This window comes from Cotesia typhae, unplaced genomic scaffold, assembly GCF_013202065.1.
Source record: "Cotesia typhae breed Kobodo isofemale line unplaced genomic scaffold, CoteBio_Ctyphae scaffold_13, whole genome shotgun sequence".
In the NCBI taxonomy this organism is placed as follows: Eukaryota; Metazoa; Arthropoda; class Insecta; order Hymenoptera; family Braconidae; genus Cotesia; species Cotesia typhae.
Window position 1 is genome coordinate 9,099,597 of NW_027423774.1, and position 24,884 is coordinate 9,124,480.

At 34.7% G+C, this 24,884-nt stretch overlaps 1 protein-coding gene across 6 annotated transcripts in view; it reads right to left on the reverse strand.

Annotated features, from left to right (window-relative positions):
- LOC141534860 (coiled-coil domain-containing protein AGAP005037) overlaps positions 1-24,884 on the reverse strand; it is a 651,729-nt gene that overhangs the window by 472,619 nt on the left and 154,226 nt on the right. For all 6 annotated transcript variants that reach the window (XM_074254459.1, XM_074254463.1, XM_074254462.1 and 3 more), the window contains one exon: positions 2,981-3,155. In XM_074254459.1, coding sequence (XP_074110560.1) covers positions 2,981-3,155 — 175 coding nt within the window. The remainder of the gene's footprint in view (positions 1-2,980; positions 3,156-24,884) is intronic.

Genomic DNA, 24,884 nt, shown 5'->3' on the forward strand with positions numbered 1-24,884 from the left:
GAATCGCAAGAATTCCTACATCTTCAGATAATTTTTTTGCGACTTGGTCCATGTGCCTTGAACTATCATATCACAAATTTTGTGTTCACTCCATCTTGATGGTAATATAGTCAGAATTCTAATTTTTTCTGCTGCTGAAGAATTCTGGTCATTAAACTTAGCTTTTAAACGCTCGATTATATCCTGAAAATCTGCTTAATTGACGTCTAGGTATGACAGACCATTATCATCGAAACCAAAAAGTTTTGTTAGGTTACGAGTGATTTGGTTGACTTTACGATCCAAATAAACTCCATCTCGCGATAATTTTTTTTAAATTGGTGATTTATTTAAAAGACTTAAAGCTTGATTAACTACTGGCAACTGAGTTTTAATACTGAATTCAGATGCAGAACTTAATTGAACCGGTTGCGATTGAAAATTGTCGGAAGAAAATGATAAAGATTCTGAAATAATAACGCACATTTTAATGTTCAAAGTACAAATGAAAACTACAGACATTAGTTAGTGAAATAATAATTGCTTTTATTCGAACCAAAAGATTGCAGTAGTGCAGTCGCTTGACTTGCATGTCCTAAAGATAAATGAGATGAACCTTGTAACTTAGATTTTTCCTAGCAGTAGATCTCAAAAGCAAACTATAATTAGCTACGTTACACTTCGTCCATCTCAACTATCTCTCAATCCTCTAGGAACCCCGACAGTCGCCAGCCGAATTTTTTTCACCGGCATCGGCAACCGGGATACGATAAACTTAATTTTATGTTCCTAAAAGATCAAGAGCGGCCTTGATGGTAACGGAATAGCTCGGTGTCGCTCAGTTATGCTGGTTATGGAGAAAGGGTCGTGATTCGGTCACTCAGAGGAAATAATTTCCATACAAAACGAGACCACTCGATAGCTAATACACTAATCGGTACTCTTAATCTAATACTCAATCTTATTAATAGGAAAAATAAATTAGATCGATTTCGCGGAAGCAGTCCCAAATGAACACGAAACAATAACAATAGCTCGGGCCATTGGTCTACGGTAACAGCATGCGTGATGCACGCCAGCTTCGATACGAGAGTCTCACTCGAATCTCAAACGCGATGCTCACTCGACGAGAGCTCGCAATTGGAACTCAAAACTTCATAACTTTTTTTTTGATTGGGTAAAAAATTTGAAAAAATTATGGGAGACGTTCCTAATAAGGCAGAAAAGGATGGTAGACATTCAGCCAAATCAAAAGGGGTCAGGGCCAAAAGTGTTAGATTTGGCGTGAAATGCCCCATATATATATATATATATATATATATATATATATATATATATATATATATATATATATATATATATATATATATATACAGTATAATCTCACTAATCCGGCACTTCGATAGATCGGCACGTCCAATAATCCAGCACCCTCCGCCCACGCCTCCCTCGTCCCTCTATACCTGTGCGCTTCGGTCGCTGCGTCGTCGACGAGCGGTCTAACCTCAATACTTATCACGTGCACGTGCTTACGTATTTGTTTTTTTGTTTTCAAGTGATAATAGTTTATAGTTAAAAATGTCAAATAAACGCAAACACAAGACACTAGATTTGAATAATAAAATGGAGATTTTAAAGAAGTTAGATAGGGGAGAAAACATGTGCAAATTGGCAAAAGAATATGGTGTTGGTCGTGCTACTATATACGATCTTAAGAAAAAAAGGCAAAAGATAGTAGACCACGTCAAGACAATGGAATCGGGGCCAGGAAAGCGTAAAACACTAAAAGTTGGCGATTGTCCAAAGATGGAAAACACTCTTTACATGTGGTTCTTGCAACGGCGTTCTAAACACACTCCTATATCTGGAGAAATTCTGAGAACCAAAGCAATCGAATTTTATAAAAAAATTACCCACAAAGATGATTTTCTTGCCAGCGATGGATGGCTGGATAAATTTAAAAAGCGATTTGGTATCCGTCTCTTAACAGTATCGGGTGAGAAATTATCAAGCGACGAATCTGCAGTACAGCCATTTATCCAGCATTTTAAAAACAAAGTAGAAGAACTGGGTCTTCTTCCTGACCAAATCTATAACGCAGATGAGAGTGGTCTGTTCTGGAGACTGTTGCCCAATAAAACATTCGTGTCTTCTACTTTGATTCTACTAGATGAATGGGATCCTGAAGATAATGTGCCTATTGTCGATTGGTTACAAAATCTATCAGAAAAAGGATTGGAAACAAGTGAGGAAAATTTAAATTCTTGGTTTGAAGGAATCGAAGAAACAGAGCAAATTATGACAGATCAAGAAATAATATCTGAAGCAGTACAAGAAGAAAGCTTTGTAGAAATATTAGAGCCACCAACTACTACAACTGCTGTAAGAGTTAAACCAGATAATGCATTGATTTGTTTCAATACGTGCATAATATGGGCAGACGAAAACGGCATGTCTGCCAAAGATATTATAATTCTTCGCAACATGCGAGAAAAGGTTTTTAAGCAAGGACTACAAGTTGCACAAAAGCAGACCTCAATTAAGGATTATTTTAAAACTACATAGTTAATCACATATGTACCTACATGTTAATCGAATACATTACATAAATTGACTCCCTCTATGAAATGCTTTATTTTATTCTTTACCTATGACTTTTTCACTATAATCCAATAATCCGGCACCTTCCGGTTTTTAATAGTGCCGGATTAGTGAGATTATACTGTATATATATATATATATATATATATATATATATATATATATATATATATATATATATATATATATATATATATATATATATATATATATATATATATATATATATATATATATATATATATCTCAGCGCGTATATTCATCTTGTGATACACTAACAAAATTCTCTAAGGTTATATAATCTGGTCTATATTCAAAGAACTTAACTCATGCACATATGTCCTGATAGGAAATAAAAACTTTTTCTGAATATGGCCTATTGATCCCTTCAAAAAAATACCTTGCTTCTTCATCGATGATCGGTGTAACAGTCCCTGGAAATTGTGAGTAGTAAGGTTCTTCATAACTATTTGTTGTGCTGAAAGGTATACTTGAATATCTTGAAGGATTGGAACCTACGACATTATTACTTCGTTCTGGACTACTCATGTAGCCACTCTCACCGTGAGACCGATCTGTAAAAATACAATTTTATTGCATTATTTGCGCTATTTAAAAATATATTTCTACAATATTTCAATGTGAGGTGACATTTTCATACAACTATCGATATCTGTGAATTGTTATCTTGTCAAGCCGCTAAATAAAGTTTTGCAACATTCGCGATGGTCGAATTCCTCCTGTAAGCTGATTAATTGTGATCCCTGATTTCATATAAGTGTATGTGTGAACTCCTCATAACGGTTGAACGGCTTGACCGATGGCGTTTCAAAGAGTTTCGTTAGTATTATATTTCCTTCGAGTTTAAATCAATTTAACTCGATAGATTTTGAGAAAACCCAAAACTAAAATTAAAAATTAGGAAAACAGTTGACCCTGAAGGTTATCCCTGCAACTTCCCGCTTTATCTATACGTAGTTGCTAAAAAATTGCACTAATTATGTTTTAGAGCTCTTCGAGCTCAAGTATACAGTTAATGTGTTATTTTGAGCGCTCCAAGCTCAAAGAGATAGCTTTTCTATGCTTTCAAGCTCAAAAGTCTGATAAAAGATTCATCGAACACTATTTTTTGAATTTTCGAACCACAATAACTATTGCATGAATCAACCGATTTTCACGCGGTTGGCAGGATTCGACGCAATTTTTGTAGCTTCATGAAGAATCTCTAAGTTTCAATCGATCAAACTAGAAACTTAAGAGCAATTTCGAAAAAATACTTTTTTTGTATTCATCAATTCACAATGTCTCTCAAACGAATTAACCGATTTTGACCGGATCAGCGCTGATCGACGTGATTTTTTCTAGATTTTATAGGAATCTAACTATTGCCTTGGTACTTATGACGGAACTTTAAAAGTTATTTTGATACATTTCGACTCAATTCATCAAACTGATTCAGAAAATACATGTTAGCCCACAGAAATTAGTCAGTTTTACCCAGTCTGGTTGTGCCAACTGGAAATTGATCAAAAAACTATAATTTCTTGAAATTTTGATGCCAAGTAACTTAATGTGAAATTTTAAAAAATATCTTATGGCGGTCTCAATTTGTTTATAAATAACAGGCAAACAAAAAAAACCTAAATTAAAAATTAAATTTCTCTGAAAATATCAATTTAGTATTGGGATTATGGAATGAGTATGGAGTGATTTGTGTAATTATAAGATACTTTACACGTACAATGAACATCTGCTCCTTATGCTTTATTGAACTTAACTGACTATACAATACTAAACTGAGTATGACTGATAAATATTGATATCTCCCACCACTGAGATTGTATATGCTCGACTCTTCCCTCACTGGCTGGAAATTGGACTTCCCTCAACAAGTCCCATTGAATGTACCAGTGTTTTTGTCTTTTGTGGACCTAAGGCTCTAGTAAAAATATCCGCCTAATTTTCTGCACTTGGACAGTATTTTATGTCAATAACCTTATTCTTAACCAACTCTAGTGTAAAGATATGTAGAATCGATGTGTTTAGTCTGGGCGCTTTTTCCAACTGAATAAATGTTATTGATACAGCTTTGACTGTCCTCGTAAATGATGGTGGGTTCGTCTTGGCGTTGGTTTACGTACTCCAGAATGTTTCTTATACCAAAACATTCTTTTGATGCTTTTGACAAAGCAATGATCACAGCTTCAGTCGATGATGGTGCTACGCAGATCTTCGTGCCTAAAAAGAGAATAGGAGAGAGTAGTTTTGGATTATTATAGGTGAGCCGTGCAGTGAAAAAGAGAGAAGTAGTGTGACCGCCAGAGAGAGTGCCACAGGAAATCAAAAAGGACCGATCCCCGGAGTAGTGATGAGACGAAGGAAGTCAACTACAACTAGGACTTCATCCTCAACGAGTGAGTTAGATCGTCGTTTTATTTGTCAAGGTATCACGAATTACTCTGTGGGAAAGAAGTGGACCGCGGTTTACCTAATACTCGGTTACTTCTCCTTCTCCATTTACTAATTGGATCAATTTAATCAATTTACTTATTTAACTTTTCTCAATAATTAATAATTATAATTCAATAATTAATTAATGGAAATTTCGATAAGCTCGTTGTCGTTGAGAGTTCCTCAAGGGGGTTTATACCCGAGCACTACTCAAGGACCTTGTGGTGTTAATTTATTAAGTATAAATAATTCCGAACATCAGAAAAATCGGTTCATTTACGACTAATTTATTTATTAAATAAAAACCGAATAAGAAATTCTTCGAGAAGATTCCATTGTCTTCTCACGGACTAGTGAAACATCGGTTGAATCGTACAACGTAGTTAACGTACACCCAAGGTCAAAAAGTCACCACGCGCTAGCATAAAAATTGGCGTCTGTTTTGAGCGCGCATATATTTTATTTAATGTTAATTATTGAGGATTTGTTTTATTGAACCGGGCCAAAATTTATGATTTTATTTAACTGCCGTTAAAAAATCATTATTTAATAATTTATAAGTGTACTTGATCTTAAACACCCACTTACAGCCGATCAATTTTTTGTTTTTGGGAACGGGTTCAAGAGTCTAAGTCTCATTTGTTTGAAGCGATTTAATTTCTTCTTCGCTTGCACTTTTCCATTCTTCACCATGAGGACGGTTTATTGCTTTCTGGTATGTTTTTGGTTCTGCATCATTGGCATCGTTTTCTTTGTCCTAAATGTAATCTTCGCCTTCTATTTGTTTGGTGGAATTTTTATCACCGGAATCTTCGGTATTTGAATCTAAATTAATAACTTTCCCGGAAACAATTGAATCGATTAACTGTTTATTATATTTTTTCTTCTTACCTGTATCTTCGATACATTTGTCTAGTAAGTAGATTATTTGGATTTCTGTTTCAGGTATTTCTTCTTGTAAGTCGATTAAAATCTTAAGTTGAGAGTTTTTAAGATCTTGAGCTTCCCTTTCAATACGGCATTCTTCCAAGAACCTTACATTTCGATCCACGATCATTTTTTCTGATGATCTCTGTATTAGCTTGTATCCCTTTGAGTCTTCGGGATAACCTACGAATACACATTCTGTCGCTTTTGGGTAAAGTTTTCGTCTTCGCTCTTTTGGGATGTGAGAGTAAGCACGACACCCAAAAATTATGTGATCGCTAACATTTGGTTTTTCGCCAAACCAGTGTTCGTATGGGGTTCTAGACCTTGTTCTGGTAATCGGTTTTAAAGGTATGTGGCGGTCATTACTGCTTCTCCCTAGTAAGTGTTAAGTAATTTCGCATCAATTAACATTGTTCTCACGGCTTCCATCAGGTATCTGTTATTCCGTTCTGCCAATCCGTTCTATTCAGGTGAGTACAGCATTGTGTGCTAAAATTTAATGCCTTTATTTTGTAAATATTCTTTTAATAAATGTCATATGTATTCGCCTCCTCTTTCTGACCGAAAAGTTTTTGGATTCTTTCCAAAATGTGTGAGTATAGTAGATAAATTGTTTGATTACTAGTTTTGCTTGAGATATTTGGGTTATTAAATGACAAGATGTGTATTTACTGTAATCATCAATTAGAGTAATTAAATAGTTTCGTCCGCCTAGAGTAGCAGTAGACATTGGTCCACAAATACCAGTATGGATGAGCTCTAATGGTTCTTTGCTTACGGTATCTGATTTCTTAGGAAAAGGTTCCCTGCTTATCTTCCCTTTAACGCAAGATTCGCAAACTTGTTTAATCGGACAGTCATCTATTTTCATCCCTTCATTTAAATTTTTGTTTATTAATTGTCTAATTGCTTTGAGGTTCCTATGTGCCAATCTTGCATGCCAGAAGAAGTGAATGCACTTGTTTGGGTAGTTGAGGCAGGACCGCAAAAGCATAGTCTGTGGTGTTTAATTTATATATATATATATATATATATATATATATATATATATATATATATATATATATATACAGGGTGTCTCAGAAGTCGTGAGCCACCGGACAGGGTGTGGTAGAAAATTGGATTCTGAATAGAAAAGTCCTTTACCATTTTTCGATCAGACCCATAGAAAAATTACTACAAATTTATGAAGATAGACCAATGAGGAGCGCGGTTTAGCGGCAGAACGGTAGGCGCAAGAGCGAGCGAGTGGAAGCGCGACAGGCAATGAGTGCGCGCTTGCTTGCACACGTGTGATATCATTGCTCAGTTATAGCGGGATGCCTGCATGCAATAATAATGATCAATGATACTCCTGTAAATAAAAAAATTAATATTAGAAAAATCATCCCATAGACAGCCCCATAAAATAAAAAATGTGCGATTTTTTGATAATTAAAACTCAAATTTTCGGTGTCACCGAAAAATGAAAAAAAAAAAAAAAAAGCCAACAGTCATATTCAATGATACCCCTGTAATTAAAAAAAAAAAAAAAAGAAAAGTTATAAAAGTACCCCATACACTCTGAGATACAGCCCCATAAAGCCAAAAATTTGCGATTATTTAATGATGAAATTCAAATGATCAGTGTGCACTTGAAGTTAAAAAAAAAGCAATAAAAATAATCAGTGACACTACTGTAGACCAAAAAAATTGAAAAAAATAAAAACTACCCCATAGACAGGGAGATACAGCTCTGTAAAGCCGAAAATTCGCGATTATTTAATAATGAAATTCAAATGATCAGAGTGCACTTGAAGTGAAAAAAAAAAAAGCAATAAAAATAATCAGTGACACTACAGTAGGTGAAGAAAATTTTTAAAAATAAAAACTACCCCATAGACAGGGAGATACAGTCCCATAAAGCCAAAAATTGTGCGATATTTCAATAATTAAAATAGAAATTTTCGACGACTACTCAAAATTTCAAATAAAAATCTAGGACTAATAGTTAACTATACCCATAACAATCAGAAAAAATTAAAAATTACAAAAACCACCCCATAGACACTAAGATACAGCCTAATAAAGCCGAGTATTTCGGGATTATTTAACATAAAAATTAAAATATTCACAGTGCATTCGAAATAGAAAAAAATACCAATCAAAATTATCAGTGGTACTTTTGACCATCAGACAAATTTAAAAAATTGTAAAAACACCCCATAGATACCGAAATATGACTTGATAACGCACAAAAATCGGGATTGCTTAGAAATTAAAATTCAAATTATTGGTGCCCATTGAAAATCAACAAAAGAAACCTTTTGTACTTATCGATTAAACTCCTGTGTATCGAAAAAAATTATTATTTAAAAAACCACCCCGCAAACTCCGAATTATGATCCCATTAAGCTGAAAATTTCTGATTTTTAGTAATTAAAATGCTACTTCTCGGTGTCCGTTGAAAATAAATGAAAAGTATGAAAACTCATTTTCAGATATACTCTTGTAAGCAAAAAAAAATAAGATTTGAAAAAAACACCCCATTAACGGCGAGATAGGACCCCATAAATCCGCTAATTTGTGATTTGTTAGTAATTGAAATTGAAATTCTTGGTGTCCATTTAACAACAACAAGAGAAACCTATTGTACTTTTAAATTACACCCTTAAAAACATAAAAAAACTTAACTCTTGAAAATCCACCGCATAGACACTAACAAACATCCAAATAAAGCCAACAATTCGCGATTTTTCAATAATTAAAATTCAAATTTTCATATGACACCGAAAATTTCGATATCAATCCACAAAAAATCGATAAATCGCGGCTTTATGGAGGCGTATCTTGGGGTCTATGGGGTGAATTCTTGAATTTTGATATTTTCATTTATTAAAAGGAGTAAATTGGAAAGTGGAATGAGTTTATGCTCTTTATTATAAGTGGACACCGAGAATTTCAATTTAAGTCAATTAAAAATCGACAAATAGCGACTGTATGGGGATGTATCTCGGTGTCTGTGGGGTGGATTCTAAAATTTTGATTTATTATTTTATAACAGAGATAACATTAAAAAGTACAATAATTTTCTTTTACTTATTTTGAGTAGACACCGAGAATTTCAATTTAAATCAATAAAAATCGAACAATTGTGGCATTGTGGGGTTGCCTCTCGGTGTTTATTCCAGGGTGGATTCCAATATTTTGACTTTTTAATTCATAAAAAAGGTTAAACTGGAAAGAAAGATAATTTTCTTTGAGTTATTCCGAGTTGACACCGAGAATTTCAACTTAACTTCACAAATAATGGAGAAATCGCAGCTTTATGGGGGTGTATCTCAGTGTCTATGAGGTGGATTCTTAAATTTTGATTTTTCAATTCTTTACAAAGGTTACATTGGAAAGTACGATAATTTTTTTTAAGTTATTTTCAGTGGACACCGAGAATTTCCATTTAAATCAATGGAAAATCGAAAAATCGCGGCTTTATAGGGTTGTCTCCTGATGTTTATAGGGTGGATTCCGAAATTTTCTTTTTTAATTCATGACGAAGATTGAACTGGAAAGTGGGATAGTTTTTTTGGCTTATTTTCAGTGGATACCGAAAATTACAAATTAAATAAATGAAAAATTGACAAATCGCGGCTTTATGGGGGCGCATCTCAGTGTCTATGGGGTGGACTCCATAATTTTGATATTTTTATGTATGACTGACGTTAAATTGAATAGAAGGATTATTTTCTTTTTGTTATTTTCAGTGGACACCGAGAATTTCATTGAAAGTAAATTAAACATCGACTTATCGCCAGTTTATGGGGGTGTATCTCGGTGTTTATAGGGTGGATTCCATAATTTTGATATCTTTGTGTATGACCGAGGTTACATTAGATAGGAAGATTATTGTAATTCTGTTATTTTAAGTGGACACCGAGAATTTCAATTTACGTCAAATAAAAATCGACAAATCGCGAGTGTATGGGAGTGTATCTCGGTGACTCTGGGGTGGTTCCTAAAATTTCGATTTTTTATTTCATAACAAAGATAACATCAAAAAGTACAATAATTTTCTTTGACTTATTTTGAGTGGACACCGAGAATTTCAATAACAATCCAAAAAAAAATCGAGCAATCCCGGTTTTATGGGGCCGTATCTCGGTGTCTATGGGGTGAATTCTCAAATTTTGATAATTTAATTAATAACTAAGGTTAAATCGAATAGTTAAATTATTTTCTTTGATTTATTTCAAGTTGACACCGAGGATTTCAAAATAAATTCATGAATAACCGACAAATCGCGGCTTTGTGGGGGTGTATCTCGCTGTACATAGGGTGAATCGATTGATTATGAATCTAGAAATATTCTGAAAAGTGTTTTCTATGATTTCTATAAGTTTTCTTCCTTAATCTCTAGTGGCCACCGAGAATTAAATTTTAACAGTCGAATTTGTGGCAATTTAGTTGAGAAACGCCGTGTTTGGGGCTGTTACTCGGTGTCTATGGGGTTAATTGATCGATTAGGTGTTTAAAACTCTTTTGTAAGGTCTTATTTATGATATCAAAGAGTTTTCTTCCTTAATCTCCAGTGGACACCGAGGAATGATTTTTTAAAAGTCAAATTGCTGTCAATTTAGACGAAAAACGATACCGTTTATGAGGCTGTTACTCGGTGTCTATGGGGTAAATCGATCAATTATGGGTCTAACAATCTTCTGTAGGGTGTACTCTATGATTTCCATGAGTTTTCGTCTTTTATCTCTAGTGGGCACCTAGAATTGAATTTTGAACAGTCGAGTTTCTGTCAATTAAGTCAAACAACGCCATTTATGGGGCTAGTGCTCGGTGTCCATAGCGTTGATTCTTCGATTAGGAGTCCGAAAATCATCTGTAGGGTGTACTCTATGATTTTTACAAGTGTTATTCCTTAATCCCCAGTGGACGACGAGAATTCAATTTTTAAATGTTTAATTGCTTTCAATTTAGACGTAAAACGCCTTTTAGGGGGCTGTTACTCGGTGTCTATGGGGTAAATCGATCAATTGTGGGTCCGAAAGTCTTCTGTAGCGTGTAGTCTATGATTTTCAGGAGTTTTCTTCCTTAATATCCATCGGATACCGAAATTTAAATTTTTAACAGTCGAATTTCTGTTAATTTAGTTAAAAAAAAACGCCTTTTATAGGGCTGTTACCCGGTGTCCATGGGGTCGATTGATCAATTAGGAGTCTGGAAATCTTCTGTAGGGTGTACTTCATAATTTTTATCCTTAATCTTCAGTGGTTACCGAGAATTGAATTTCTAACAGTCGAATCAGTGTCAATTCAGTCAAAGAATGCTTTTTATAGGGCTGTTACTCGGGGAACGTGAGGTTGATTGATCGATTACGATTCGGAAAATCTTTTTGTAGGTTGTACTCTATGATTTTTTGAAGTGTTTTTCCTTTATTTCCATTGGGCACCAAGAATTTAATTTTTAATAGTCGAATTTTTATCAATTTAGTCAAAAAACGCCTCTTATGGGGCCGTTTTTCGGTGGCTTTATAATTTATAACAAAGGTTGAATCGGACAGTTGGATAATTATTTTCGAGTTATTTTGAGTGGTCACTGAGAATTTTAATTTAAATCAATAAAAAATTGCGTCTTTATGGGAATGTATGTCGGTGTCTATGGGGTGGATTCTAAAATTTTGATTTTTTATTTTATAAAAGAGATAAACTTTAAAAGTACAATAATATTCCTAGACTCATTTCGAGTGGACACAGAGAATTTCAATTTTAATCAATGAAAAATCGAGAAATCGCGGTTTTCTGGGGTTGCATCTCGGTGTCTGTGGGATAGATTGTAAAATTTCGATTCTTTTATTCAGTAAAAAGCGTTAACTGTAAAGGGGAATGAGTTTATGCCCTTTACTTTGAAGTTTTCTTCCTTAATCTCTAGTGGACACCGAGAATTAAATTTTAACAGTCGAATTTGTGGCAATTTAGTTGAGAAACGCCGTGTTTGGGGCTGTTACTCGGTGTCTATGGGGTTGATTGATCGATTAGGAGTTTAAAACTCTTTTGTAAGGTCTTATTTATGATATCAAAGAGTTTTCTTCCTTAATCTCCAGTGGACACCGAGGAATGATTTTTAAAAGTCAAATTGCTGTCAATTTAGACGAAAAACGATACCGTTTATGAGGCTGTTACTCGGTGTTCATAGGGTGGATTAATCGATTACGACTCGAAAAATTTTCTGTAGGGTGTCCCTATGATTCTTACGAGTGTTATTCCTTAATCGCCAGTGGACACTGAGAATTGAATTTGTAAATGTTAAATTGCTGTCAATTTAGACGGAAAACACCTTTTAGGGAGCAGTTACTCGGTGTCTATGGGGTGAATCTATCAATTATAGGTCTTAAAATCTTCTGTAGGGTGTACTCTATGATTTTTATGAGTTTTCTTCCTTAATCTTTAGTGGACACCGAGGAATGATTTTTGAAACGTCAAATTACTGTCAATTTAGACGAAAAAATCCTTTTATGAGGCTGTTTCTCGGTGTCCATGGGGTTGATTGATCGATTAGGAGTCTGCCAATTTTGTGTAGGGTCGACTTTATGATTTTTATAAGTTTTCTTACTTAATCTCCACTGGACACCGAAAATTAAATTTTTAACAGTCGAATTTGTGTCAATTTAGTCGAGAAACACCGCTTTTGGGGCTGTTACTCGGTGTTTATTGGATTGATTGATCGAGTAGAGTTCTTAAAATCTTTTGTAGGTTCTACTTTCTGATTTCAATAAGTTTTAGTCCTTAATCTCCTGTGGACACCGAGATGTGAATTTTGAACAGTCGATTTTCTTTCAATTTCATCAAAAAAAGCTTTTTATGGGGCTTGTACTCGGTATCCATGGGGTTGATTGATCAAATAGGAGTATTCAAATTTTATTTAAGATCTACTCTATGATTTAAACAAGTTTTCTTCCTGAATCTGCATTGGACACCGAGGAATGATTTTTTAAAATTCAAATTGCTGTCAATTTAGACGAAAAACGCCTTTTATGGGGCTGTTACTCGGTGTCTATGGGGTAAATCGATCAATTATGGGTCTAACAATCTTCTGTAGGGTGTACTCTATGATTTCCATGAGTTTTCGTCTTTTATCTCTAGTGGGCACCTAGAATTGAATTTTGAACAGTCGAGTTTCTGTCAATTAAGTCAAACAACGCCATTTATGGGGCTAGTGCTCGGTGTCCATAGCGTTGATTCTTCAATTAGGAGTCCGAAAATCATCTGTAGGGTGTACTCTATGATTTTTACAAGTGTTCTTCCTTAATCCCCAGTGGACGACGAGAATTCAATTTTTAAATGTTTAATTGCTTTCAATTTAGACGTAAAACGCCTTTTAGGGGGCTGTTACTCGGTGTCTATGGGGTAAATCGATCAATTGTGGGTCCGAAAGTCTTCTGTAGCGTGTAGTCTATGATTTTCAGGAGTTTTCTTCCTTAATATCCATCGGATACCGAAATTTAAATTTTTAACAGTCGAGTTTCTATCAATTAAGTCAAACAACGCTTTTTATGGGACTGTAACTTGGTGTCGATGAGGTGGAATTTAAAATTTGATGTTTTCATTTCTTGACAAAGGCCAAATTCGATAGTAGGATAAGTTATTCGACTTATTTTGAGTGGACACCGAGAATTTCAAATTAAATTGACGAAAAATCGAGAAATCGCGGCTTCATGAGGGTGCATGACGGTGTCTATGGGGTAGATTCGGGATCTTTAATTTTTTTTCAATTAATAAGGGATGATTACAAAATGACATCAAGTTTCTTAAAATTATTTCGCGTTCACATTGAGATATTACATTTCAATTTCTGAAATTTTCTAAGCTTGCGAGTTGATGGAGTTGAACCTCAGAATCTATGGCGTAGTTTTTCAATTTAATTTTTTTTTTTTTTATTAAAAGGGTTAATATTGAGAATCTTTCTATGTACTTCCTCTCAATTTTATTTAGACTGCGGTAATGTCAGTTTCATTACTGACAAATCCTGAATTCCAATGCTTATGAAGGAGTTTTTTGTGCTTCATGGGTTTAAACCTACAAAAAATCTACACACGATCTCCTAGACGTAGAAAAGGATCTTGAATCTTCAACTGCTCCAGATGATGTCGTTAAACAACACTAAAGACTGAAAATTCGCGAATGTACTAAGAATTATTTTTATAAATGACTTGAAATGCTTGTTTTGAGGTGTAAAAAAATTGTTTTAAGTTTATTTACAGTCACGTGAATATCGAGGTAGATATTCAGGTACTAAGAAATTTATTTATTTATTTATTAATTTCATTATTTTTGTTCCGGTCGATTCCGGTTCAGTGAGCTCATTACAACAAGTGTTCAAAGATACCGCCGTTTTGTTGGATGCATAGTCGGCAACGCTTAATAAAGTTGCGACGGACTTCCTCCAGCATCTCGGCGGTTACTGTCGTTTGTGCGGCCATAATTCTTGCCATGGTCACCATTTGATCTTCGGGTTCGTCAGCGTAGACTACGCCTTTGAAATGACCCCACAAATAGAAATCGAGGGGCGTTAAATCCGGTGATCTTGGGGGCCATCTCTCCGGACCGTTCCTGCCGAGCCAGCGTTGCGGAAATCTCTGATTGAGAAAGTCGCTGACTTGCGCGCCATAGTGACATGGTGCTCCGTCGTGCTGGAACCACTCGGGATCCTCACCAGCTTCCTGAAGGAGATTCGGTAGGTCCTCTCTTAGGAATGTCAAATATTGGTCACTCTGTGAAATAAATAATATTACCATAAATTTAGAGTTTATGAAATGAAAATTTCCAGTAAAAAAATAATGTCCCGAACTTGAATGCAAAATGAAAGTAATCGAAATGTTCTAAATAGAGAACTTGATTATTTATACTACATTAAATTGATTACACACTAAGTACATCATGTTCTAACACTACGATCCAGAAATTTTGATAAGAATATTATTGCTTGACTTACGTTCATTACATCGGGAAGAAGAAACAGTAGCACGTGATCTCCGATAATTCCACCCCACATATTAATTTTCCATTTATTTTGGAAGTTTCGGGCGACTGTTAACCGCGGATTTTCTTCGGAATAATGATGTACATTGTGCTGATTGAAGCACCCTTCACGAGTGAACAGTGATTCATCAGTCCACAACATATTCCGAAGAAAATCCGGATCGTCTTCATCTTTCCGAATCATCATTTGGCAAAAATGCAACCGCAACTCTCGATCTCCGCCCTCGAGATCTTGGACTTGTTGTTTGTGGTAGGGATGCAGTTTCTCCGTACGAGTAATTTTATTAATCATCGTACGAGAAACATGCAAACGCCTTTCAAGCCTCCGCGTGCTTGTCCCTGGCTCAGCGTGAACAGCATCGATGACTCGCTCCTCGAGTTGAACCGTTCGAACGTCTCGAGGACGACCAGCACGCTCGATGCGGTTCAACCCAACATATCCCGATTCACGAGCTCTATTTACGAGCCGAGTTATTAGGCCGTGTGTCGGGAAACGTTGTCGATCGGGGAATCGCTCGCGGTACACGCGACAGGTCAAACGAGCGTTGCGTTGGCACTCACCGTAAAGGATGAGCATCTCGACGTAATCCGCATTAGAATAATTATCCATTACGATGTGGTCAAAACAAATAATTCATTAAGACTGACAGTCGACGATATTTTGTTTAGAAAATGTAAAAAACAATGGAAAGCAATAAACAAAATCGAGCCGCTGTCGGTAGAAAGAGAGCAAAAATAATATGCAAAAGCTGCACAGGCATTGCTCGAAAATTAAAGTAATAAAAACAACAGGAATGTGAAAGAATTTATTAAATTTCTTCGCCGCAAATTCGCGGATTTTTTATGACAAGAGTGGTTTAAGATGTTCATATAAAGCAATTACAGATTTAAAAATTTTTTTCAGGTCCAAAGGTCGTGCGTAAATATTTAACTTCCCGCGAATGTAATTTAAAATTCTTTAAAGTCAGGAAGTTACTATTTCGAAAGTTACCAACTTCAAACAAGCGGTAGCATGCATCGGTTAGTTTCGGATCTGATAACAAATTCGACCTCTGGACATAAAGATACAGCCCCACAAAGTTGCGATTTCTCGAATTTTCGTGAATTCAATTTTAAATTCTCGGTGTCGACTCAAAATTAGTTAAACAGAATTATCCTACTTTACTATTCAACCTTTTTCATAAAATGAAAAATCTAAATTTGAGAATACACCCCATAGACACCGAGATTCACCCCCATAAATCCGCAATTTCTGGATTTTTCGTGATATTAATTTAAAATTCTTGGTTTACACTCAAAGTAAAGGGCATAAACTCATTCCCCTCTACAGTTAACGCTTTTTACTGAATAAAAGAATCGAAATTTTACAATCTATCCCACAGACACCGAGATGCAACCCCAGAAAACCGCGATTTCTCGATTTTTCATTGATTAAAATTGAAATTCTCTGTGTCCACTCGAAATGAGTCTAGGAATATTATTGTACTTTTAAAGTTTATCTCTTTTATAAAATAAAAAATCAAAATTTTAGAATCCACCCCATAGACACCGACATACATTCCCATAAAGACGCAATTTTTTATTGATTTAAATTCAAATTCTCAGTGACCACTCAAAATAACTCGAAAATAATTATCCAACTGTCCGATTCAACCTTTGTTATAAATTATAAAGCCACCGAAAAACGGCCCCATAAGAGGCGTTTTTTGACTAAATTGATAAAAATTCGACTATTAAAAATTAAATTCTTGGTGCCCAATGGAAATAAAGGAAAAACACTTCAAAAAATCATAGAGTACAACCTACAAAAGATTTTCCGAATCGTAATCGATCAATCAACCTCACGTTCCCCGAGTAACAGCCCTATAAAAAGCATTCTTTGACTGAATTGACACTGATTCGACTGTTAGAAATTCAATTCTCGGTAACCACTGAAGATTAAGGATAAAAATTATGAAGTACACCCTACAGAAGATTTCCAGACTCCTAATTGATCAATCGACCCCATGGACACCGGGTAACAGCCCTATAAAAGGCGTTTTTTTTTAACTAAATTAACAGAAATTCGACTGTTAAAAATTTAAATTTCGGTATCCGATGGATATTAAGGAAGAAAACTCCTGAAAATCATAGACTACACGCTACAGAAGACTTTCGGACCCACAATTGATCGATTTACCCCATAGACACCGAGTAACAGCCCCCTAAAAGGCGTTTTACGTCTAAATTGAAAGCAATTAAACATTTAAAAATTGAATTCTCGTCGTCCACTGGGGATTAAGGAAGAACACTTGTAAAAATCATAGAGTACACCCTACAGATGATTTTCGGACTCCTAATCGAAGAATCAACGCTATGGACACCGAGCACTAGCCCCATAAATGGCGTTGTTTGACTTAATTGACAGAAACTCGACTGTTCAAAATTCAATTCTAGGTGCCCACTAGAGATAAAAGACGAAAACTCATGGAAATCATAGAGTACACCCTACAGAAGATTGTTAGACCCATAATTGATCGATTTACCCCATAGACACCGAGTAACAGCCTCATAAACGGTATCGTTTTTCGTCTAAATTGACAGCAATTTGACTTTTAAAAAATCATTCCTCGGTGTCCACTGGAGATTAAGGAAGAAAACTCTTTGATATCATAAATAAGACCTTACAAAAGAGTTTTAAACACCTAATCGATCAATTAACCCCATAGACACCGAGTAACAGCCCCAAACACGGCGTTTCTCAACTAAATTGCCACAAATTCGACTGTTAAAATTTAATTCTCGGTGGCCACTAGAGATTAAGGAAGAAAACTTATAGAAATCATAGAAAAACACTTTTCAGAATATTTCTAGATTCATAATCAATCGATTCACCCTATGTACAGCGAGATACACCCCCACAAAGCCGCGATTTGTCGGTTATTCATGAATTTATTTTGAAATCCTCGGTGTCAACTTGAAATAAATCAAAGAAAATAATTTAACTATTCGATTTAACCTTAGTTATTAATTAAATTATCAAAATTTGAGAATTCACCCCATAGACACCGAGATACGGCCCCATAAAACCGGGATTGCTCGATTTTTTTGGATTGTTATTGAAATTCTCGGTGTCCACTCAAAATAAGTCAAAGAAAATTATTGTACTTTTGATGTTATCTTTGTTATGAAATAAAAATCGAAATTTTAGGAACCACCCCAGAGTCACCGAGATACACTCCCATACACTCGCGATTTGTCGATTTTTATTTGACGTAAATTGAAATTCTCGGTGTCCACTTAAAATAACAGAATTACAATAATCTTCCTATCTAATGTAACCTCGGTCATCATACAAAGATATCAAAATTATGGAATCCACCCTATAAACACCGAGATACACCCCCATAAACTGGCGATAAGTCGATGTTTAATTTACTTTCAATGAAATTCTCGGTGTCCACTGAAAATAACAAAAAGAAAATAATCCTTCTATTCAATTTAACGTCAGTCATACATAAAAATATCAAAATTATGGAGTCCACCCCATAGACACTGAGATGCGCCCCCATAAAGCCGCGATTTGTCAATTTTTCATTTATTTAATTTGTAATTTTCGGTATCCACTGAAAATAAGCCAAAAAAACTATCCCACTTTCCAGTTCAATCTTCGTCATGAATTAAAAAAGAAAATTTCGGAATCCACCCTATAAACATCAGGAGACAACCCTATAAAGCCGCGATTTTTCGATTTTCCATTGATTTAAATGGAAATTCTCGGTGTCCACTGAAAATAACTTAAAAAAAATTATCGTACTTTCCAATGTAACCTTTGTAAAGAATTGAAAAATCAAAATTTAAGAATCCACCTCATAGACACTGAGATACACCCCCATAAAGCTGCGATTTCTCCATTATTTGTGAAGTTAAGTTGAAATTCTCGGTGTCAACTCGGAATAACTCAAAGAAAATTATCTTTCTTTCCAGTTTAACCTTTTTTATGAATTAAAAAGTCAAAATATTGGAATCCACCCTGGAATAAACACCGAGAGGCAACCCCACAATGCCACAATTGTTCGATTTTTTATTGATTTAAATTGAAATTCTCGGTGTCTACTCAAAATAAGTAAAAGAAAATTATTGTACTTTTTAATGTTATCTCTGTTATAAAATAATAAATCAAAATTTTAGAATCCACCCCACAAACACCGAGATACATCCCCATACAGTCGCTATTTGTCGATTTTTAATTGACTTAAATTGAAATTCTCGGTGTCCACTTATAATAAAGAGCATAAACTCATTCCACTTTCCAATTTACTCCTTTTAATAAATGAAAATATCAAAATTCAAGAATTCACCCCATAGACCCCAAGATACGCCTCCATAAAGCCGCGATTTATCGATTTTTTGTGGATTGATATCGAAATTTTCGGTGTCATATGAAAATTTGAATTTTAATTATTGAAAAATCGCGAATTGTTGGCTTTATTTGGATGTTTGTTAGTGTCTATGCGGTGGATTTTCAAGAGTTAAGTTTTTTTATGTTTTTAAGGGTGTAATTTAAAAGTACAATAGGTTTCTCTTGTTGTTGTTAAATGGACACCAAGAATTTCAATTTCAATTACTAACAAATCACAAATTAGCGGATTTATGGGGTCCTATCTCGCCGTTAATGGGGTGTTTTTTCAAATCTTATTTTTTTTTGCTTACAAGAGTATATCTGAAAATGAGTTTTCATACTTTTCATTTATTTTCAACGGACACCGAGAAGTAGCATTTTAATTACTAAAAAATCAGAAATTTTCAGCTTAATGGGATCATAATTCGGAGTTTGCGGGGTGGTTTTTTAAATAATAATTTTTTTCGATACACAGGAGTTTAATCGATAAGTACAAAAGGTTTCTTTTGTTGATTTTCAATGGGCATCAATAATTTGAATTTTAATTTCTAAGCAATCCCGATTTTTGTGCGTTATCAAGTCATATTTCGGTATCTATGGGGTGTTTTTACAATTTTTTAAATTTGTCTGATGGTCAAAAGTACCACTGATAATTTTGATTGGTATTTTTTTTCTATTTCGAATGCACTGTGAATATTTTAATTTTTATGTTAAATAATCCCGAAATACTCGGCTTTATTAGGCTGTATCTTAGTGTCTATGGGGTGGTTTTTGTAATTTTTAATTTTTTTCTGATTGTTATGGGTATAGTTAACTATTAGTCCTAGATTTTTATTTGAAATTTTGAGTAGTCGTCGAAAATTTCTATTTTAATTATTGAAATATCGCACAATTTTTGGCTTTATGGGACTGTATCTCCCTGTCTATGGGGTAGTTTTTATTTTTAAAAATTTTCTTCACCTACTGTAGTGTCACTGATTATTTTTATTGCTTTTTTTTTTCACTTCAAGTGCACTCTGATCATTTGAATTTCATTATTAAATAATCGCGAATTTTCGGCTTTACGGGGCTGTATCTCCCTGTCTATGGGGTAGTTTTTATTTTTTTCAATTTTTTTGGTCTACAGTAGTGTCACTGATTATTTTTATTGCTTTTTTTTTTTAACTTCAAGTGCACACTGATCATTTGAATTTCATCATTAAATAATCGCAAATTTTTGGCTTTATGGGGCTGTATCTCAGAGTGTATGGGGTACTTTTATAACTTTTCTTTTCTTTTTTTTTTTTAATTACAGGGGTATCATTGAATATGACTGTTGGCTTTTTTTTTTTTCATTTTTCGGTGACACCGAAAATTTGAGTTTTAATTATCAAAAAATCGCACATTTTTTATTTTATGGGGCTGTCTATGGGATGATTTTTCTAATATTAATTTTTTTATTTACAGGAGTATCATTGATCATTATTATTGCATGCGGGCATCCCGCTATAACTGAGCAATGATATCACACGTGTGCAAGCGAGCGCGCACTCATTGCCTGTCGCGCTTCCACTCGCTCGCTCTTGCGCCTACCGTTCTGCCGCTAAACCGCGCTCCTCATTGGTCTATTTTCATAAATTTGTAGTAATTTTTCTATGGGTCTGATCGAAAAATGGTAAAGGACTTTTCTATTCAGAATCCAATTTTCTACCACACCCTGTCCGCTGGCTCACGACTTCTGAGACACCCTGTATATATATATATATATATATATATATATATATATATATATATATATATATATATATATATATATATAAGCGAAGTAGGGTTCCTTTAACTAAAGTTGACGGCAAAACTACTGAAGCTATCGGGACGGGACTGCTCCCATTCGACGCAGAATTTTTCGTAGATGGTTATAAGCTACTAATTTGTTGGATTTTATCAACCTTTTTTCCTTTTTTTTACGATCTTCTTTTATATACATTTTTTCCCGCTAATAAACACAAAAGATTCTTATTCTTTATTCATTTATTTTTAATAAGATTTTCTTCTGTTTTTATTACATAACCTTAATATTTGATTGATTGAACGTCATTTAAAAAAAGTTTAAGAAAGAAGCTAATTATGTCTGGTGAACTAAGTGTTCAAAATTCATATTTATATGCTGATCGTGTGTTTGGTTATGATAATTGTTTTCATGAAATAAAATAGTTAGATTTCTATAAAATTTACTAAAAAGGTCTATTGAGTTTCAATAACATTTACTAAAAATTTCCTTACAACAAACGTCTCATTAGCAGCGGAAAAAAGTCATTATAAGGTTTTCAAAACTTAACATCACATGTAATAATTTAGTCAATGGACTTACAATTTTACATACATGTTATTTTTGCTGACTACATAACTTATAAATTGTTTTTTTTGCGGGATCGCGGGAATGTAACAGATTAAAATGAATGGATTTTCCAAACACTAAATATGTGAAAAATGAATTTGGCTACTCATTTAAATAGAATTCGTAAAAAAAATATTAAATTTATTTTCTATAAAAAATTGATGTCACTGAGAAAATTTTAAATAACAGAAAAATTATTCGCACTTGAAGCTAGGCAGATTTCAACTTTACTTATAAGACTTGCGATGACTTTAACGAAAACTTTCCATGCTCATTTAGAATCTGTGCAAATCAAAACCATACTCCGATTAAATTTCAAGTCTAGATCTAAAAATGCAATTCTACAACACCGCCCAGCGAAGCGGGCGGGTAACAGCTAGTATATATATATACATATATGAGACTTTCTATAGATGTAGTCACTCATCACGATATCTCTGGAACTATAAGACCTAAAGACTTGAAATTTGGCAGGAATATTCTTTTTGCTGAGTAGAAGTTAGCTAAGAACAGATTTCACAAAATTCCACCCACAAGGGGAGTTGCGGGGGCGTTAACAATGAAAAATTTCCGTTTTTAAACTGTAGATCCTATTGACTCCAAAGTTGGTAGGAATCCTCTGTGAGACGTGCAGAAAAGGTATCTCGGCAAATTTTACGATAGCTCATCTCACAGGAGTTAGCGAAGGTTGGTGTTAACATTAAAAATTTTTAATTTTTAAGCATTAGCTCCTATAAACTCTAAATTCTTATTAAAATTTTTTTTCTTTGTGTCAATTATTATTCATTTTTGAAAAAAAGCCACGTAAACATTGTCATGATCACACATTGAAAGTGACAATGAATATTAGCTGGAATAATTACATGGTTAAAAGGTATATGATAATTCGAGGAAATTTGGAATTTGTGAAAGTCATAACAATACTCTAATTAAATTTCAAATTTAGATCTAAAAATATAGTTTTATAAAATGCCCAACGAAGCGGGCGGATAACAGCTAGTATATATATATATATATATATATATATATATATATATATATATATATATATATATATATACACTACTGGAAAAAATTAAGGGATCAAAAAAAAATTCCAAATTTTTCGGTACTTTTCGACAGGCCGTAACTTTGAGAGAAATGGTCGTACAGGAAATAAAAATAAAGGAAATTGTAGCTCCAAGTGTCTAGTTTTTGGATTAGAACTTCAAAATTTTGTAGCCTCCGCGGTTTCTGAGTAATCGTAGAAAAACCAGCAACAAAAAAATTCTAAAAATTTTTTTAGTTTTTTTTTTGGTCTACGGGCGTGGAAAAAATTTTTTTAGCTTAACCACTATAAGGATCGAATACTTTGTTCATTTAGCTTTAATTTCTTTTTTTAAACACCCTGATACGTCCACTCCTCGCTGAGATATCGGTCTTCAAATGGAAAAGGATCTTTTTGTCTTTGATTATCGATATCTCAGCAACCAATGATCGCACAGAAAGTTAAAGGTGGATTTCAAGAACTTGAATGAATTCCCCTTAACGACTGTCCATTGTTTTTTCGAAGAAAAATTTTTTCTTTCCGTCACATGAATTTGAATATGCAACAAAAAAGGGCTTTTAGTGGTTTTTTGGAAAATCAAGCGCTGGATCGAAAATATTGAGGAAACCACTAATGTTAAGTGTGCCTTTTACAGTTCAATATGTCCACAAAAACCCTACAAAGAATCAAATTAATCCATCCAGCCGTTTTTTTGTTTCACTTGATCGAATTTTTGAAAAAATTAAAGGATCACGTTTTTTGCTCTGAAAAGCTCATAATTTTTAAAAATGAGAAAAAAAATTGTTTTTTCGAGCTTTTTCCACATTTTTGTTCCAGAAAGTGCTTAAATTGAAAAAAAAAAAAATTTTTTTTGAAATTTTTTCTCTTGAAAAGTTTAAGAAAACAATTACCGCCGGCATTAGCGTTATCCAAAGCGTACCACGTGGAGGTCTCGCGGTCGGATTTACGCTTCTCTGTGTATATATATATATATATATATATATATATATATATATATATATATATATATATATATATATATATATATATATATATCTCTCTCTCTCTCTCTCTCTCTCTCTCTCTGTGTGTGTGTGTGTGTGTGTGTGTGTGTGTGTGTGTGTGTGTGTGTGTGTGTGTGTGTGTGTGTGTGTGTGTGTGTGTGTGTGTGTGTGTGTGTGTGTGTGTGTGTGTGTGTGTGTGTGTGTGTGTGTGTGTGTGTGTGTGTGTGTGTGTGTGTGTGTGTGTGTGTGTGTGTGTGTGTGAGGTATTTCAAGAGAATTGAGACCCGGTGGCTCGTCAGTTCCACCGTATTAAATGACTCCAAACTCATTCTCTGAAGGTTTTTGTTTGTTCAATACCGGGTATTACCACCCCTGTTTTCAATAACGGCTCTCAAACGTTCAGCCATGTATATGCAGACGGTAATTTGAGGCTGCGGAATGGTATTCCAAATGTGCTGAAGCGCGCGCTCCAAAGCAGCTAAGTTCTGCAAATTTGGATACTCTCTGCGCAACCGACGGCCCATTATGTCCCAAACGTGCGCTATGGGGTTGAGATCTGGACTCATTGCTGGGTGTCGCAACAATGTGATGTCATGCCGCTCAAAGAAGCGCCGGGTAATGTTGGCTGTGAGATGTAACGTCTAGCTGTCAAATTTTCGCGTACAATTACCAAAGGTGTTCTCCAATTTCGTGAAACGCCGCCCCACGCCATAACTGTTCCACCGCCGTAGGCAACGACTGGACGGACAAAGTTCTCGTGAAAACGTTCTCCACGACGGCGCCAAACGAGAGGACGTCGATCGTTGCCATACAGATTAAAACGAGACTCATCAGTGAATAAAACATTTGTCCATTCCCTCAAGTTCCAATTTCGATGATCGTAAGCATACGCTAAACGAGCTCGACGATGTCTTGCTGTCAACAGGGGTACGCGATTAGGATGTCGTGCGTGTAACCCAGTTTCACGAAGACGGTTGATGATTGTTCGAGAGCAAATGTTTCGCACTTGATGCCGTCGTCGCTGTTGCTGTTGTTGTTGCTGTTGTCTGCGATTGGGGAAGTTTCGAGCGACAATATTCGCATTGACGAAAGATTGTCGTCGAACTTCTCTAAC